A 17,192-nucleotide genomic window follows, 5' to 3' on the forward strand; every position below is an offset into this window, starting at 1 on the left:
AATTTTGGAAATTGGATAGTCATAACTACTAACAACTACCAAGCTTTAACCTATAAATAATACAAATAAAGCAACTGTAACTCAAATTGATCAGTTTAATAGAAACCTCTACCATGGAACAGATTAATACAAGTCTATATTAAAACATTAAATACAGAAAATTAGTGTATAGGGGCCCCATGCAAAGCACAAAACATTGAAGCCTTAAGTAGTTTCCTAGACAATGGAATTAAAAGTCCCTTGCTATGTCAGCTTCTTAAAATAGAAAAGCTTCCATTAGTACCACTTGTAGAAAGTTTGTTTTTCTTTGAAAACAAATACTAAAAACCAAAGAAGACAAACCCACACAGAAACAAAATGCCACAACATACACGAAAGCCACAAAACAAAAAAGCCCAACACAAAACAGACAGGTTGACTTGACTTTCCTATTGACCATCTTTTAGATATTTAGATATTTCATCTTTATACAGGAACACTTTTAAAAAATTGAATAATCTAAAATTGCATGCAACACACTTGTCTTATGGGGATTCACCAATGTAAAGCAATGGGTAGTCCTAACAACTCATTATAGGAACAAGGGAGATAACTGAGTATGCTAACCTATTCCTTAATTTGTAGTTCCATGTGTTTAAACAAGACCTGAATAATTTACAATACCAAAACAGACCAAACTTTTTTTTTTTAAACCACAACAGCTTGAGAGAGTATACACACATTATTAGTTTAAAAGCTTGACTACAGCCTTTAGATAATTAAACCAGCTTTGCAAATTTCATATTACATCAGCTACACAAATGAGCAAGGAGTCAAAGCTTCTCTTAAAGAGGGCAAGTGCCTTCTTTGTAAAGTTATTGCTACTTTTACTATTCCCGGAGTAGATTATAGTGCACTGTTTTTTCTGAAGATAAAGGCATTGCTTTGGGATCCCAATTCTTTCAGCTGTTCAAGTGAAGAAACCATGGGATCATGATCCTTAAACATATTTAGCTTGCTCATTTCCTGAAGGCGTCGAGAACGCCGCACAGGAGTCAGGAATCTTAGATCTTTAACCGCAGAGCCAGTTGCTGCACACTGCATCTTTCTCTTCTCTCTAAGTGTTAAGAAACAGAACACACACACAAAAAAGCAAGCATTGTCAGAGATGCGTTTTGAGACATATTGGGAACATCTACACATTGCCCCACGTTTCTGTACCGACATGTTTTGTCATGCTAGAGTGATGTAGCAGTCATGTGAGTCTACATGTGATCAGCAGCTACATCACCGTAGCAGCGCACTCCCCCATTGTAGTGTGTTGCTATGACAACATAGTGGCAAAATCTAACTGTCCACCGCATGCATGGTGCAGTACAGGCAGTTATTGCACTGGACTATACAACTTCCAAAAGAAAGCACAGTGCTGTAGCCATGTTGTCATATGGCAACATGTAGACACATCTGTTCAGTGTTAAAACTGCTGCTGCATGGCACTATCCAACTGAAAGTCCCCAAACCAACTGAAATAGAAAGCAATGTTCCCCGCTTTACATAATCCAATCCTCCCAACAGAAGGAAAGAAAGCATTCCTCCACTTCCTCCCCCAACCGACAGTTTTACACATGCTTCCATAGACTTATGCTCCAAATTCATTTTGTCCAAGGACAGAATAGGCTAACTCACTCAGAGGAAAAAGTAGCTAGGCCAGGAAAAAAAAGCCACCCATGTTGCTTCTTCCCAAGGTTCTCCCCAGCTTTCTTAATAGCTGTACTGGTATAAAAGTTCAGGGCAAGTTAATTCTGGGAAAAGTCTGCAGTAAATCTACACTGGTTACAGGTGCATCATCTGTTTCCATCTCAGGTTACCCATTGGCCAATTGATAGAACAGTCTATTATATGCTCTCCACCACACAGGAGAAGGATGCTGTAACACCGCCTTGTACAAGCAGCTAAGACCAGATAACTGCTTGCAAGTTTCATGAAGATCCTGAGGTTGCTGGAGGGAGCATAAACATGCCACATATTCATGTCCCAAACTTACCATAAATCATCTTACCTCTCTAAGTGTGGAGTAGTTGACACACTGTATTTAATTACATAAGATGCTTCATTTTCCTTGTCTGGAGTCCTAGATTCTGATGGCAGCACCATTACTGCATCATTATTATCCTGGTCATCTTTATATTTTACCGTTTTCTTTCTTTTTTCTTTATTACTGTGTTTGTCTTCTTTAGATGAGTATTCTCCATTCATCTCTGAAACCAAAACAATTTTTTCTTCTTTTTTCACTTCATTTGTCACTTCTGGCTTTTCTTCATCATTCAGGTTGAGCATTTGGAAGGTCTCCTCTACCTTCCCAATAGAAGAGTTAGCTTCATTGTTAATTTCATCTCTATCATCATTTAAATCAACTTCCTCCTTCACACACATCTCTGAAAAAGCGTATCAGAATAAAAATGCAGGTCATGATTAAATCACAACTAAAGATCCAGTAAACAACAGCAGTAGTGTGCAATATGGTGGGAAGGGGTGGGGAGGTGGCGTTAGAAATCAAGAGTATGGCAGTTGGACCCATAAATAAGCCCTTCTAAAGCTAGTCTTTGAAATCCTAAAGCTTCTAACAGCATGGCCAAGGAAACCGAATTAATTGAATTGTTTCACTGATGTAGTTTCACTGTAATCCATCCCGCAAAGAGCACTTGCCTACAAGCATGCCAAGTCTCCTCAGACAGCGATGGCCTACATTTTTCAAAAGTGACTACAATTCTAAATGCTCAATTTCATATACCGTAGAACAGGGGTGTCAGAATGGCAGTGTGGGCCATATCTTTATCTGGCCCACTGGACTATCAGGTGCTTGGGCCATGGCCACCTGCAGAATTTGGAGCCTCTAGGCCAGGGGTCAGCAACCCCTGGCACACATGCTGAGCATGGCACGCGAGGCCATTTTGCTTGGCACGCCATGGCCAGCCCCGGCTCTGGGCAGCTGCTGCCAGCGATTGAGCCCGGGCTGCTCCCAGCAGGGCTTGCAGCGTCCCACCTGACTGCTGGGAGCAGTCCGGGCTCCTGGCTGGCAGCAGCTACCCAGAGCTGGGGCCAGCTGCAGCCAGGAGGCTCCAAACAGCTGTGCTGGGCTCCGGCATCAGCTCCGTACCAGTGTGTGCACCCGCGCTTTGGAGCGGGCGGTAGGAAAGGGGTCTGAGGCAGCGCAGCCCCAGTCTCTCCCCTGCTCCCGGCACGGAGGTTATAGCAGGGTTCCAGAGCCCGGTGCAGCTGTTTAAAGCTAGCCTGGGCTCTGGGCAGTGGCAGCAAGCAGTGGGCAGGCTGCAAACAGCTGCACTGGGCTCCACAGCTCCGGCATCAGCTCCATGCTGGTGGTGACTATGCATGCACCTCAGTGGACAGCGGGGCAGCGCAGCCCACCCTGAGGTGCCCATGCTGTTGCCGCCAGCATGGAGCTGATGCCGGAGCTGTGAAGCCCAGCGCAGCTGTTTGCAGCCTGCCTGCTGCTTGCTGCAGCTCCCCAGAGCCCAGGCTGGCTGCAAACAGCTGCACTGGGCTCCAGAACCCAGTCACTAGCTCCATGCCAGCAGCAGGGGAGAGACCAGAGCTGCGCTGCCTCAGGTTCTTCCCCCACTGACCATTCTGATGCGCGAGTGCACACACCAGAGCCCGGCACAGCTGTTTGGAGCCTCCTGGCTGCAGCCTCTGGGTAGCTGCTGCCAGCCAGAAGCCCGGGCTGCTCCCAGCAGGCAGCTGTCCCTGCATAGCTGTGACTTGCCATTAGGCCTGGTGAGCAGGGAGGTCTAGACTAAAGGATATGACTACTCCAAACTAGCAATAAAGCCAATCAACATTTGTTCAGCTCACAGCATAAGGTGTAACAAGGCCCTCAGTGTGGTATCTTGTATTCTAGGCACTCAATATTTTATGAAGAGTAGATAATTCGTATAGTAGATCAAAGGTATTTTCTCAACAGCGACTCCGAGATGGTTGCTGCTACTTTTGCACCCTTGAGTATCTATAACCCAAAGAACTGACTTTAGCCTTTAACCTTATTAAAACATTAGGTGCTAAAGAGGTCAGACAATACTGATAGTTACTGCAGAATAAAAGGTGAGAAGAACTGACAGGTGTTACTTGTCAGCCTTTGTAAAATGCTAGCAGTTGAGATGGGGTTTAGGCATTAAAATTGATTGCCAAAACAAGTTTTCTTGACATATGACTGATGAATGCAACTTTTGCTTGAATAATGCAGGGTAATTTTTTTAAGACAGGTATTTTAAGATGAATTGGGAGGGTGGTAAGGGAACCAAACTTACCAGGCTGTGACTTGGAAAGACTCTCAGAATTCTTCATAATATCTGCTACTGTACTCCGTAACTCCTGTTTAGGCTGGGAAAAATTGCTTCTGTTAACTCCAGAGAGCAAATTCCAACAAGGAACAGAAATGCATTAGTATAGTTTCCATTTAAACACACTGCAGACTCCCAATATATTGTAAATGAGGGGCAGGCAATTATTTTGACTGGAGGGCCATTTAACAATTGTTTTTGAGCTGTGGAGGGCCGCAAGAGTCCTTTAGCAGGTGCCCTGTCCCCTGGTCACTACCTTGGGATTGGAAGTCCTGCCCCTTGCCTCCGGAAGTACTCCCTTTTAGGAAGGGGATTTGCCATTTTGGAACCAGAAGAAAACAAATTATGCACAAAAAATAAACGTTTATGATAGCCTATTTTAATGTTATTTTAAAAAAATATTTTTGTCCTGATGTACATGTTTTGTAGTGTATAGAGTTGATCCCATAATAGCACAAAATGAAGTTTTACTCCTGTATACTACAAATGAGGCTTGAACCAACATTAACTGTTCTATTGCTTTTGATGTATCCTGTACAATGTAATAGCATAATTATTGCTACTGCAACCTAAATTTTTGCATTCTGAAGTTGTGTTCTAAAAGGGTAATTTTTTGTTAATATAAAAAAAAAATCAATGACTTGTGATAGACAACTCTGAGTAACATCAAAAGCTATGCAATTTGTGTCAGGGGGGAGCAGGAGGGGAGACTAAAAAGCATCAAGAAATAGAACTCTGTTACTAGTTTCAGTCAGAAATTTCCCCTAGGCTGAACATTACATGTCAATGACATGCAATCATTTCCCTCCCCTCTTAAGAGCAGTATTTGAGTATTTACTAAAGTTGCAGTGCACATGCAGACTAGCAAATGCAAAAATCAGGAGCTCAGGTCAAGTCAGTGTGATTGGATTACCACTCTGCTAAAGTCAACTAGCGTTAATATATGGAAGCTCTGCTCCAAGTAAATTCGAAGTTCATCTTTCCTTTTCACCCATTTCCACAACACCACAAAATTATGTTCCTCACCTCTGCTCCTGCCAAAATAGCCTCCTCGTAAACAGCAATGATCTTCTCAATGGGACCTGTCTGTTCAAGACGCATCTGACACACCCAATACTTAGCAATTTTTTTTGCCTTTGGAACACACTGAATTAGATTCTCCAGAGTGGCATGTATTTTATCCCGTGGACACCCCTAACAGGGAACATAAAATAGCAAAGAAGATTTAGTCTCAAATGAACCCATTCTCCAAAAAAACAGGAATATATTTGTTCCAGAAAACCTGTTTGCTTATGTTTTTCAAGAGTGATCCTGATAAAGCTGATAAATATATTTATACTGTTAAACTTTGGTAGTGTATTAAGATTAACATCTTAAGACATGTACCAAGTTCCAACAAATTAAGCTTTTGTCTATACGTTGAAATATAAATTGAGTTACTCTTCTTTATTAGTTGAATCCTATCCATCTCCTACAGAATCACTGTAGGAAAATCCTTTGGCAGAATATAACTAACAATCCATAAAAGTTATAGGCATTTTTTTAGCAAAAAGTAAGCTAACAAAGCAATGAAGTGACTACATATTTAATTCCTTCCTCCCGACACGAACTTTGTGTAAAAGGAGGTCATGAAATTTTAGTGCAAGCTTTGCTTCATAATTCAGTGGATGGTTATGTAGATCTGGATCACATGAATCCTCAAGGTATTGGATTTCCCTTTAAATCAATCAGATCCCCAGGCTCTAATGGTCTAAAGAATTAGGAACTTCATGTCACAGAATTGGTACCTGTTCTGTTGAATGGAGACACTCTGCAAGAGTCTTGGTGACTTTTTCACTGATTATTCCTTCCTCATCCTCCTCTTCTATTGTAGTCCAAAAAGATTCAACATGTTTTTGGGGGGTTGTGTGTAATGTACTGTCCTCAGGTTTGGTAATTGGCACAGCAGTAGGAAGTGGCTTCTTAAATGCTTTTCCTTTGGATGCCCTCCATTCAGCTAGACGAATTCTGCATTGAAGTACAATTAGAGTAGCACTTAATAAACACAAAAATTAGGGCCAGTCAAAGTAGTTTACACAAAGGAATACTTTGGGGATAGACAAGAAAAGAATCTTTATAGGACCCTTTGTTCACCTTCACTAATCCTCAAGATGTACATCTATAACCACCCTATAAGCATAGGTAGGAACTTTGAATCCCTGGACACTACTTCAGCTGCTAGAGAGTTTGAGTAACCCAATACATGCCCATCTTGTCTGTCCCAGCAGAAGCATAAGACTGAAGAGAGACAGAAAAAACCAAAAACACAAGAACACCACCAAGCAGCCTCTTTTTCTGTATAGTGCAAAGGAACTACTTCTAAATTACTGGAGGGGCCCTGAAGGTTTAGAGAAAAAGTGTGGCGTTTAGTACTTGTCATAAATATTAGACCAGGGGTTTTCAACCCTTTTTAAGGAGATACCCCTTCTGGGTACATTTCTAGCAGACTAGGGGAAGGGGTGGCAGTGGCTGGACACGGAGCAGGAGAGGCAAGGGGGGAAGATTTGCATGCAGTGGCAGCAGCAGCACTGGGTGCTGGATGGCAGCAGCAGCCACCACTGCATACAAGTTCTACCCCCCCATCTCCCTGCATCCAGCTGGCCAGTGCCACCCGCAAAGGGGAGCTGCTGCCCTCCCCCTTCCCCCCCAGCCCTGCTCCTGCGAAGCAGCGGCATAGGGTTGTGGGTGGCGGCGTTCCGTCCATCCCTGCCTGCCTGCACCCCCTAGCCCCTTTCCAAGTAACCCTGGGGGTAAGCATACCCTGGGTTGACATCTCCTGTACTAGACAGTCTGAATACTGAATCCCCCAAGCCTCAGAACAGGCAAAGTACAGGCAACAGCAACAGATGCTCCCTATAGCAGGATACATTGGCAGTATCTGGAAAGAACTTCCAGAGCCATGTCAAATCTGAATGATAGCCACTTCAACTGTTTTTATGCTGGGACTATCTATACAGTATTCCAAACTGGCAATGTCCACTAGATACAGCATCAAGAATACCAACCCATTGCACGTAGGCTACCACACAAACAATTATCCAGTAAGGCCTATCACCAATTATCTAAGTAAAAAAAAAAAAAAAAAAAGTCTTTCACTTAGAATGGAAAGATACTATTCCACTAGTGAATTTAGCCATGCTGTTGACCCCCTATCACTCCCATCTTAAAATACTTAGTTTATTACAAACGTTACTTTCACTTCTATATACATCTTACACTAACCTATTATTTTACACACACATATGTAATTTGATTAAATACACATCAGTGCCATGCTTAGCAAGATCACCACCACCCAAAAGAGCTTAAAGACGCACTGATACTACATGCCTTTGTGATGTTGCAGGAAGAACTACCCATTTATAGTCCCAAAGCAGGACAAGCTGATGGCCAAAAGAGCTGAATTCAAAATCAACTGCATCAACTTCTTAGCTTTCAGTGTAGTATTTGAAAGAAATAGATTCCAAGTGATCAAGATGTGAAGATGTGTGATAGTGCACCTACAACAACAGACACTGCCATTCAAATCTCTTTAGACCTGCCTATTGCAATCAGAGAAACCTTAATCTTTTATTAATTACATTACCTTCTGTCTTCAGCTGACTCCTTTGGCAGAATAAGTTTGTTGCCAACAGCTTTTTTATCTTGAGTGGAACTGGCACCACAAGTCAAAGAAACAGATTTGGCTGAAGCACCTGATCTTACATCTTTGGATGAAGCTTCAGTTTTCTTTGCCCCAGCCACAAAAAGAGTTTTAGCACTTGGAAAATCTGTCTTTAATGGCAGTGTCACACTTCTACTAGGCTTTCTTTGGACAGTCACAGTACTTCCTACCACACTACTAGATGTTGGTTTTTCCTTGTTCTGGGTGGACTGTGAATGGCTAATAGAAGCCTTTGCAGGTGGCCTGGTCTGGAAGGAGGTAGTACCTTTCAACTTCACTGCACTAGCTGAGTTTGTTGCTTTGACAGTTTTCATGACTGCACTACTACTGCTTGGAAGTGATGGTCTCACTTTTAGTTGGGAGACAACCACAGGCTTTTTGTTTGCTGAAGAACTCCTTCCATCTGTATCACCTTGTGTTTTCCAGAAGGAGTTTATCTTGGATGGGATAATCTTGCCACGATAGGAACCAAGCACAGGTTTCTTTGGAAGGCTGGCATCAGATATCTGCTTTTCCGCAATCAGTTTCTTCTCTTTGATGCTTCTTTTGTGCAGGAAGGATTGGCTAAATGACATCAGTTGGGTTTGGGTTTCAACAGCTTCATTTTTGGAAGCATTAACAGCTGGACTAAGATCTTCAGAACTGCAGTTTGCCCTTGCACTAGATTCTGTTAATATAGTAGTAGCCTTCACATCTATGTCATTTAAAGATGCCGTGCTTTTTTCCAAAGTTCTGCTTGATTGGTTCCCTGGAGAGCTCTCAGCATTTTCTTTATTTTCCTGAAATAGAAATATTTACATGAAGATAACAAAAATACACTAATGCCATGCAACATACAAGTCACTAAAAGGAAATGCAGAGCCTGTGGGGGGAAGGAAAAAGAAAGAAACACTGCAAATGGTCTTAAAGAAAGTGGAGATACCTTGGGACCTACCTAATTGAGGGAGGCTACCTCCATATTTCATGATCATGGGACAACATCCAGCACCATTTCTGCAGCAGAACACAGCACCCCTTCCCCACTGATTGACCAAGGGGCCTCGGAAGTCTCACCCCCCCTCAGAGGTTGACAGATGGCGGGATTTCTGGGGGCCCCAGCTATGCTCTGCCATGAAAATGGTACCCCCTCCCTACCATGCTTCAGGATGCCAGGGCTTCCCACCTCTGTTTGCAGCTCCCTTCCCCCGTTTCCTTGTTTTTTTATGGTTCCCATGCTTTTTTGTAGGGACCCAAGTCAGTTTCTACAAAAATCATGAATCATGAATTTGGTAGGTCCCTAAATCATACCTAAGAAAATCCTCCTTGTAGAACATGCAAAAAACCCATACAAAATCCTCACCTAAACACTTAAGAATTAAAGCAGCCCTAGATCCAGTTTAGAAGAGGCCAGCATAGAGCTACTAGAGCAGACTTGTGCATAAACTAACCTTCCGGTAATATTTCTAGCCATTATGACTGCAACAGATGGAGTTTTAAATCTGAACTAAGCATACATGAATATAAAACGTCTTCTGCTTGAGGCTACCAGGAACCTGAAATTAACTCAAATATGAGTTATCATTTAATTATCTCATAGGATAAGGGAGGGGAGTTCAATCCTAAAGTGCAAAAAACCCCACCCCATTTCAGTGCCAACAGTCGCCAATCCAAGAGCTAAAACAGTCAGTCATAGAACAGTTAACATTGTAAAAGCAAACCCCCAAAAGGCAGAAGCTGGGAGGGAAGACCAGAGAGAAACACAGAGCAGTTTTTCCTTATCAAATGCAATAAAAGCTTTCACTCTATATCAAGTTTCATTACTGCATACTCCTCTAGATCTCTATACAAGCCTACAGACATTAGTGGGAGATTCCCTGTGCATTCTGGGGAATATGCAGCTTTGAATGTTTAATTTCATTTAGTCTGACAAACACTCTCCTCCAAATGGACGAGGCATTCTTCCCTACAGCAACCAATTTAGCACTGTGCACGCTTTATGATTTATGGAAAGTTGGAAGATCGAAGTAGTGAAATGGTAAAAGGTGACTGCTAACTAATATATTTCTAGTTGAAGGATTGTTAAGAGTAAGAGCAGATTGTGTAGAATACTAGAAATATGACTTTTGTAAAATTAATTCCTATAAATGTCACTTCAACTAAAGAGAGACTGTTTTTAGGACCCTGACACACCTTCCTTTGAGATAGAAAAGTATCACAAGCAGCAGCCTTATAGGATTGCACACTACTGCTCAAGACCTTTTTGGTTTGCAAAGGATCTAAAGCATTTTAAATGTTTCTTTTTATGCTGAATTAGGTTTTAAAATGAGATTTTAAAAGTAAATTTTAGAACTTAAAACTAACCATGTCCTTTAGACACAGTAGCTGTCTAAGACCCATCTCATGCTTATCCCCCTATCAGTTTAAGACTAAAACAACAGATAAAAGGAAAAAATTCCATCACCTCTTCAATAATTGGAACTTGAGGCGACGAGCACAAGTAATACCCAAGGAAGAGACAGGGGCCTAGATAGTCCTGAGATTAGGGGGGCGGTGTCTTAAAATTAAATAGAAATTGTAGGCATATACTGCAGAGACGTGGAAGAGATCTCAAGGATAAGCCAATCCAGGGCTGTTCAGATCTGGTGAGGCTGTGGGCCCCAGATGACACCAGCATGTGTTGCACAGGCTGCATGCTGTGAGGTGGCCCCTAGGACCCCCTCACTGCACGAGCTGCTCCAGCAGCATGCAGACCCCCATCCTCAGCCATGCAGGCTACATTAGCAGGACCTGAACTGCCAAGGAGGCGGCTGGACATAGAGCGCCTCTGGGCCGGGCTCCTCCTGCCTCCCACCCAGCCCGGCTCCGGCAACTGCACGCCCCGCACAGGGCCTCACCTGGTGCCTCCATCCACCACGCGTGCGGGCAGGGGGCAGGCCATGCTGCAGCTCCCCCGGCTGTGCGCTGGGGGCAAGAGGCAGAGCCAGAGAAGAAGTCCAATCAGGCGCGGCTGGGGCAGCCCCGCGCCGCGCAGCCCTCGGGGCAGCGGCGGCAGGACCCGGCTCACATGATGAGCCCGGCCCCGCGGGGGTAAGCAGCTCCCCTCCCCTCACTGCTGGCTGGGGGCCGCGGGGCGCGGCCCCGCCCCCCCCGCCCCCCGTCCCCCCCCCCCCCAAACGAAAGTAATGTTTACTTTAGTTTCCCATCGCAGCACCTCAGGTCTCAGAAAACAGCTTGGCAGGCCGCATGGCAGCCTGCGGGCCATATGTTGGACAAGCCTGCTGTAGTCAGTCAAATTGAAGACCTTTCAACTTCCTTAATAAATGATTAAAGAAATAGAAACACTTAGAAGAATAGAGAAAGCAACTAGTCAGAGGCCAAGTGTTGAAAAGGTTAGTCGAAATTTTCCAGTTATAGCACCCTGTCTTCCCATACTCATAATAAAAACTATTCTACAGTTTGAACTACAGTCCTCATGCTTAAAAAAAATTAAGTTGTCTCCATTAATTCATTCTTCCCACCTCTTAGTTCAGGACACTTTTTTAATCACATCGGATACACACATCTTCAAAGAGAGTTTTGCAAGGTTCTAAAGCACTAAAGTAACTGGACAGCAGTAGTAATGTTAACGCTTTCTTCATATCTAAGGAAGCTTTTTTTTTTTTTATATAGACATTGTGAAACAAAATATTACCTGTTAAATACAACAAGTGTCTGAGTTTTGCAGCTACAAATTCCAAACAAGTTTGATTGGGATTTAATTATCAGTTTAAAATGGGGAGGGAAGGGGTGAGGGGGTGGGGGAAGGACACAAACAGAAAAAAAACAAAACTACTCACCATTTTTTGCTTTGCAGATTTTAAGCTCTTTACTTTTTCTTGCAGTTCATCACAAGCTACTTTCCCAGTTCTGTTGCTGCTTTTAAGATAGATGGAAACAAGGGGTTAAGAGTTACTCAAAGGAGTATTGCATCAGATATACTACAGGTACATTTTGGTGGCTTCCCTATATCATAAAACTAAAAATTTTAGATTAACAAGGCAGCACAACTAGAAACTTAGCCACAACATAAACCATTTCAATTTGAAATTATAAAATCAGAAAGAAATCTTTCAAGCCACAGAGTACAAGGTAAGTGGCAAAAGTTCCATTTGACAACACAACTGAATGTTCCCAAGTTAGAGCATTCACACATGGTATTTTCAGATAGAAGAGGATCTTATTGACCCACCACACCTTTTCTTCTTTCAACCAGCATTTATCTGAATAAGGTTTTAGCAAACAAAAGATGGAGCAGCATTTGATGCGTCAAATATTGTCATGACTGTACTAGTTACTGTCACTATTTTTACATTAGTGAGACATCAGGTCATGGGACTTTACCACAGCAATTATGAAGGATGAAGGACGACTGTAGTCTAAGTGTTAGGTCTCAGTCTTATGCTCAACCTATACTGATAGGCAAGAGATCCCACAAATGAACCCCACAAAAACCATGGCATAAATTAACTGAAGAAGTACAAATAGAACTATTAAACTCAATATGAGCACTACTACAGGTTACCCTTGATTTATGCAGTACATGCGTTCCCAGAAAACTGCGCATAAATCAAATTTGCATAAAGGGAACCCAGTTTACAAGGTAACAAATACGTTCCTATAGCAGCGAGGGAGGGAGGGAGGGAGGGAGTGAGGCTAGGGCTAGGGAAGGGACGGGATGCAGCACAGCCCAAGGGCTCCAGGCAAGTGGTGTTGGCCGCTCCCAGGGCTACAGCAAGGAGCAAAGTGGGGGAGAACTGTCAGTGGGTGTGGGCCACCGCTCTTGCCGCTATGCACACCTCAGAAGGGCTGCAGGCTGGGAGACTGTACCAGGCTCTTCCCACGGGCCGCGTGCCCCCGGATCTGCAGGCAGGAACAGGCTGCTGTTGTAGGTTGGGGCTGGCAGGGACACAGGATTTCTCCTGGTGCTCGGGGTGGGCGGCAGCCTGCTCTCATCCAGCACAGATCTGGGGGCACCCCCCAGGAAGAGGCCCCCAGCCCTCCTGGGGTGCACGTAGCAGCAAGAGCCACAGCCCCCACACCCTCCACCCACTGACAGTTTCCTCCACAGCCACTGTCGGCAGTTCCCGGGGCCACTGCAGCAAGAGCTGGGGTAAGTGGGAACAAGCGGAGCCCCAGGGGGCATGGGGCGCAGCACGGCGCAGCGCAGCTTGCCCGAACTCGCCCTAGCCCCTGCTGCAGTGGCCCCAGGAATGGCCAATGCCAGCAGCCTGCAGCCGCTGGGCTGCACTGCAACCTCAAACCCCCTGGGGCTCCCCGCTTGTCTCCACTCACCCCAGCCCCTGGTCAAGCCAGGGCTATCTGAAGAGTAGGAGGGCCCAGAAGAGAAGGTGGTGGAGAGAGCGAACCAGAGAATCTCACTGGCCTGCTGGCAGGACCAGGGCCCAGAGAGGCCGAAGAGCAGAGGCAGCTGCAGTGCGAGACTACTGCAGCCAGAGAGGGCCTGGAGTTCTCAACTGGCCCGAGATGGAAGAGACCTAGGAGAGACTGAAGGTACAGGTGTGGCCACAGCCAGAGAGAAAGGGGTTGGAGAAACTGAGGCCCAGAATAAAGATGGCTGGGACAGGACCAGAGGTAAAGGAGGGTCCAAGACAGTACTGAGACCAGGGAGCCCGGAGGCAGGAGAGCCAGGGCCAGAGGTAGCCTGGAGGAAAGTGAGAGTTGAGTGCAGAAGGGAGCTGCATGACAGCCAGCGAGACCAGGGCCAAAGCTTGTCCTGGGTATGACAAAAAACTGCACCCTACTGGGGTTTGGGGTCATGATGGTGCAACTGCTTGTAGCAGAGCAGCCCGTAGAAAGTGCCACCAGGGCCAAACCCCAAGGAAAGGCGAGTCTGGAGCACCCTAAAACCCCAGCCCCCTCTGCCTTGCAAATTACCCCTTGATGGAGAAAGGCTAGGAGAGCGCACCCTGAAATAAAAGCATGGGAAGGACCAGAGGGTCCAGCTGTCTAGCGAGGGGCTGGGAATAGTGCACTGGGACCAGAAGGGTCCAGTAGCCCAGCAAGGTGACAAATGAAGAGACCAAAGAGCCTGGCAGCCCAGAGAGAGGCTGGCTGAGGGACCAGAAGAGGAGTATAGACATGCAGCAAAACATTAATGATGATGCCATCTACAAGGCATGGGACGTGGTGCAGCGGACATACGGAAGGATGCAATTAGCCCATGAGGGAAAGGACCACAGCCACCAAGTGGTCATTAGAACAAGACCAGGTCTGGGAAGCCCCAGGCCCTTTTATAATCGTAAGAGACATGATGGTGTGGCAGGTATGCAAAGGGGAGACTGTTCTCAGATCAAGCAGGGAAAAAAGGGACTTTTGGGGGGGGCCTCCAGGGGCTTGTGACCACCCCTGAGGATGCCACCCTGATACAATTATAAATAGTGATCTTAACCTGTTGTGCGTTTGCTTCTGCCGTGTGAACAAGCCAGAAAAAGTCTTTCTTCTTGACAGGTATTCTTCAACCTTTTGTCGTCTTTGCTCTAAAAGACAAAAGAAAACAAATGAAATGAAAAGATGAATGAATATAATAATGCCTCTGACACTAGAAATTCAAGAAATTCTCTTGTTAATAATATACACAGGAGTCTTGATATCAACACTGAACATTTTCCATTTAGTGTTGCATGAAATGCATTGCATACATTCAGTATTGCTTTTACAATATTCCAAAAGTGCTTTTGCTAAATTAACCACTAAGCAAAAGAAATCCCGGGGCCTTCTTAGCAAGGAAAAGAGATCGGGATTGCGTGCCCTTCACCTGCCTGAGATTTTTCAGATCTTTTACTGCTGCTGTGGCATGGATGCAGTTGCTTTTGACAGCAGGGATTGAGGAATTTGTATGGAGAGCACACAAGGGAGTTATGACAACACCAAATCTGAAATACAATGGTAAAGGCCATATTAACACTTCTACTGTTTTGCGCTGGTGGAGCTGCATAGATGTATAGTCAACATAAGAAGCATAGAGAACGACTTGCTTAAATGAAGTTCTGCAACATGCAAAGGGCTTTATTTGGTGCCATGCCAGCAATGCCATGGTACAAACACTCACAGCTGCAGGGGGGCTCCTGTTTCTTGTGCTGCCACGTGTAGACTCGTGCAGCAGTCCCAGCCCCTACGTTATTCTGCCACAGAGGCTGCCTGCTCTCCACCACCTGGTGCCACCACCTACCAGCCCCCCTCGAGGAGCCTCCTGCTCCTGCCCTCATGCCCACCCTACCACGCTGTCATCCTGCACCCACCCCCTCACCATAGCTGGGGAAGAACAAGAAATGTTGATGCTCTGTGCAGCAATGGGAGGGAGGAAGGGGCAGGGAGATGTGTGCATGGGTGCAGGGCAAGCAGGTCCCCTGGGGTTCCATCTCGAGTACAGCCCCCACCCCTAGAGATGAGGAGGGGGAGGTATATGCCCTACTCCATGCTGCCCCCCCTTGATCAGGGACACCTGCCCCACCAGTGGGGCTGAGGGGCACTAGCTCTGCATCTGGGAGCCTTCCCCTGCCTACTTGCCCCCCATGCCCTCCAGCCCCCTGAATGGAGGGGCAAGCTACTTCCTCCTGCATCCTACTACAGGTCTTGGTGCCACTCCCTCCTCAACTCTCTCACTATCCCCCCCTTTCTCCTCCCCCAAGCTCCAGTACTAAGGAATAGGAGAAGCCTGGAACTTTTTTTTTTGGCAAGACGGACCCAGGAACAACAGCATCACAGAGGAAAAGGAGGGAAGAAACGCCTTGAATCACTCCAAACGGGAGCCATTCCTCCCCTCTCCCATGCCACTTACTAACCTTCTTGCTTAATTGATGCTACGCAATCGATGTGAGCGAAGATTAACGTGATGAATTAATCATTATTTAAGTTTGGAATCATTATTTATTCTTTCTATTCATTAATTGCTATATCTATATTTTGGGCCAGTGACTGAATTTAGGGAATCAGGTGATCTACATCATGATATAGATGTATTGGACTGAACAATCAAATTATAATAAGGGTATCAAAATAAGTTATTATAGCATCACTATCCTAAAGGAGGGGTAACTGAAAACAAAAAGGCAAAGAAAGACCCTGGCTACACCTTGCTGAGAACTGATACATCTGGAGCCATCAAGATCTGGTTGGCAAGTGGATTGGGTGTAGGGGAGGCGGAGCCCAAGGAAACACCATTGACTGGGAACTGCTCACAGTAGTCTGTACCATCACAGGATCCTCCCTATCCCCCCCCCCTTTTTTTTTTTTTTGAGATCAAGATGTAGTGAGGGAGTTAAGGGAGACTTCATGTGAGTGAGTAGCCCAGAGGACCTGTGCCCAGGCAGTGGAAGACCGGCAGAAAACAACACCAAATGGTTTGGTTCAAGCGGGTACACAGGTCAAGAGGAAGCACTTCCATTGGCAAAGGACAGGAGTCAAGGGTAGGACACCTGATCCCAAGACGGCAACCAGGGGGCAGGGCTTAACAGTTTGACAGGAGGTGTACCCTCCCAGCCCTGGCAGCCCACCAAAGCTGTTAAGCAGCCCTCCAGCCAAGGTAACTCCCCACCCGTGTGCTAGAGGCACCAAACAAAATGCTAGAACTGAAAGCACTTGCCCTACAAATATTTCAGCAGATACATACATACATACATACACTCACGTGAATCCGCGGTGCCACCGATTTCAATACGAAGCTGTGCTAAAAGTTACATGCTTAAGATATTGCAGAATTGGCTAAAACACTATTCAATCTAAACGAACAAAATCATCTTGGTTGGAAGGGATGAATTGGCTCGCTACTGAAAGCTTGATTTAAAAGGCAATAATGAAGGGACTCTGAGGTTTTGAGGCTCGTTTGCTGTCCCCACCTCAACTCACCTCACCCCCACCCGGCTATTTTTCCAAGATGATACCTAACGTTGGGGTCCTATGCCGACGCTGAGCACTATCCACACAGCGTAGACGGGGACTCCCTTCAGAGCCAGGTGCACGGGGACAGGGGAGGGGGAGGATCGGGGAGGCTGTTACCTCTGTACCCCGGCTGGTGGCGGCGGCTGGCGGGGAGCGGCGGCGGCGGCAGCAGCGCCCGCGCGCTCATGGCCACGCGCTTTATGCGGGGAGCGGGCAGCTCTGCCGTTCGAATCACG

At 45.6% G+C, this 17,192-nt stretch overlaps 2 protein-coding genes across 3 annotated transcripts in view; one reads left to right on the forward strand and one right to left on the reverse strand.

Annotated features, from left to right (window-relative positions):
* Window positions 1-94: 94 nt before the first annotated feature.
* Window positions 95-17,150, reverse strand: CKAP2 (cytoskeleton associated protein 2). 2 transcript variants are annotated; one of them, XM_006026296.3, is made up of 9 exons: window positions 17,074-17,150; window positions 14,468-14,555; window positions 11,856-11,931; window positions 7,963-8,819; window positions 6,125-6,344; window positions 5,364-5,531; window positions 4,305-4,377; window positions 2,039-2,414; window positions 95-1,096 (listed from the first exon to the last, which is right to left on the reverse strand). In XM_006026296.3, exons 1-9 carry the CDS (start codon window positions 17,141-17,143, stop codon window positions 886-888), a joined length of 2,139 nt encoding a protein of 712 aa, XP_006026358.1. In that variant the 5' UTR covers window positions 17,144-17,150; the 3' UTR covers window positions 95-885. The 2 variants fall into 2 exon arrangements, with proteins under 2 accessions (XP_006026358.1, XP_006026357.1); XM_006026295.3 differs by having other exon boundaries at window positions 11,856-11,934.
* Window positions 17,142-17,192, forward strand: part of VPS36 (vacuolar protein sorting 36 homolog) — a 23,931-nt gene continuing 23,880 nt past the window's right edge. Inside the window, exon 1 of the mRNA XM_006026305.2 lies at window positions 17,142-17,149. Within this exon, the coding sequence (XP_006026367.1) occupies window positions 17,142-17,149 (8 nt within the window). The remainder of the gene's footprint in view (window positions 17,150-17,192) is intronic.

This window comes from Alligator sinensis, unplaced genomic scaffold (genome assembly GCF_000455745.1).
Source record: "Alligator sinensis unplaced genomic scaffold, ASM45574v1 scaffold324_1, whole genome shotgun sequence".
In the NCBI taxonomy this organism is placed as follows: Eukaryota; Metazoa; Chordata; order Crocodylia; family Alligatoridae; genus Alligator; species Alligator sinensis.

Bases quoted from the DNA above. Each gene is read 5' to 3' on its own strand.
- CKAP2 (XM_006026295.3), bottom strand. From the start codon at position 17,143: ATGAGCGCGCGGGCGCTGCTGCCGCCGCCGCCGCTCCCCGCCAGCCGC. The intron at 8,820-11,855 runs GTGAGTAGTTTT...TTTCTATTTCAG, and splicing joins AATCTGCAAAGCAAAAAATG to GAAAATAAAGAAAATGCTGA. The intron at 4,378-5,363 runs GTGAGGAACATA...AATTTTTCCCAG, and splicing joins CTATTTTGGCAGGAGCAGAG to CCTAAACAGGAGTTACGGAG.